Source organism: Aplysia californica, unplaced genomic scaffold (genome assembly GCF_000002075.1).
Source record: "Aplysia californica isolate F4 #8 unplaced genomic scaffold, AplCal3.0 scaffold00158, whole genome shotgun sequence".
NCBI lineage: Eukaryota > Metazoa > Mollusca > Gastropoda > Aplysiida > Aplysiidae > Aplysia > Aplysia californica.
The window spans coordinates 714454-715520 of NW_004797428.1; the positions used below are offsets into that span (position 1 = coordinate 714454).

At 41.0% G+C, this 1067-nt stretch overlaps 1 protein-coding gene across 1 annotated transcript; it reads left to right on the forward strand.

The window, feature by feature from the left end:
• Positions 1–253: 253 nt before the first annotated feature.
• LOC118477627 (mediator of RNA polymerase II transcription subunit 15-like) lies at positions 254–465 on the forward strand (the record flags this gene model as incomplete). Its single annotated transcript, XM_035969579.1, is given in 1 exon segment — positions 254–465. A coding segment is annotated over 1 exon segment (189 nt), but the record flags the coding sequence as incomplete, so codon positions are not given.
• Between the last annotated feature and the right edge of the window lie 602 nt (positions 466–1067).

A 1067-nucleotide genomic window follows, 5' to 3' on the forward strand; every position in this document is an offset into this window, starting at 1 on the left:
TACAGCGCTCTATCCCATACTAGTATAAACTCTGAGCACTTTACACCAATCACATAATCATTCACACAAGAAAAAATCTTTCACAGAAACAAGAAAAACCAGTTCAACCTCTTAAAGAAAAACTTTCACAACCATACATTAACTATACACGAAAGGACAGTGGAAAAAATGTATATATTTACACATTAACTATACACGGAAGGACCGTGAAAAAAAAAAAAATTATTATATATTTATCTTCTTCTCCACATCGTTCAGCAACAGGTGCCTCAGCCAATGCCTAAGAAGCAACAACAGCAACAACAACAACAGCAACAACAACAACAACAACAGCAGCAGAGGCATCTGCAGCAGACGTCACCGCTGCGTGTTCCCAGCCTGGCGACGTACCATCTCATGTCTGCCCCCTCCCCCGCCCCGAGTGTCGGAACCACTTCCCCGGGCTTTTCTCTGCATGAGGACCAGGTGAGTCTGTGTGTGTGTGTGTGTGTGTGTGTGTGTGTATGTGTGTGTGTGTAAGCTTGTGTGTGTGTGTGTGTGTGTGTGTGTGTGTGTGTGTGTGTGTGTGTGTGTGTGTGTGTGTGTGTGTGTGTGTGTGTGTGTGTGCGTAGGTGTCTAATAATTCTCTATCTGCCCTCTAGTACGAAATAAAAAATACGGATTAAATTTTGCTTCCTTTCATACGTCATTCTTTGATAGATAGGACTGGACCGTCCCTATATCAATAATGTCATGCTCTTTTTTACTCAAGCAAAAATGCCATTGGTTTGTCGATTTTAATGTGTATGCGATAGGAATGAACCCCCCGTATATAAATAATATTTATTATTATTATCATGCTTTTTTCACGAAGCAAGAGGCCATTGCACTGGATTTGTCGATTTTAATGTGCATATGCGTAGGTTTTCATTTCGGAATTTGCTTCTTTGTTTTTTTTTGTTTGTTTGTTTGTTTGTTTGTTTGTTTGTTTGTTTGGAAGGGGTAGGGTGGGAACAGTGGGATAGAGAGCGCAACATAGACGCTAGAATGATAGAGGCAGAGAGAGAGAGAGAGAGAAAGAGAGAGAG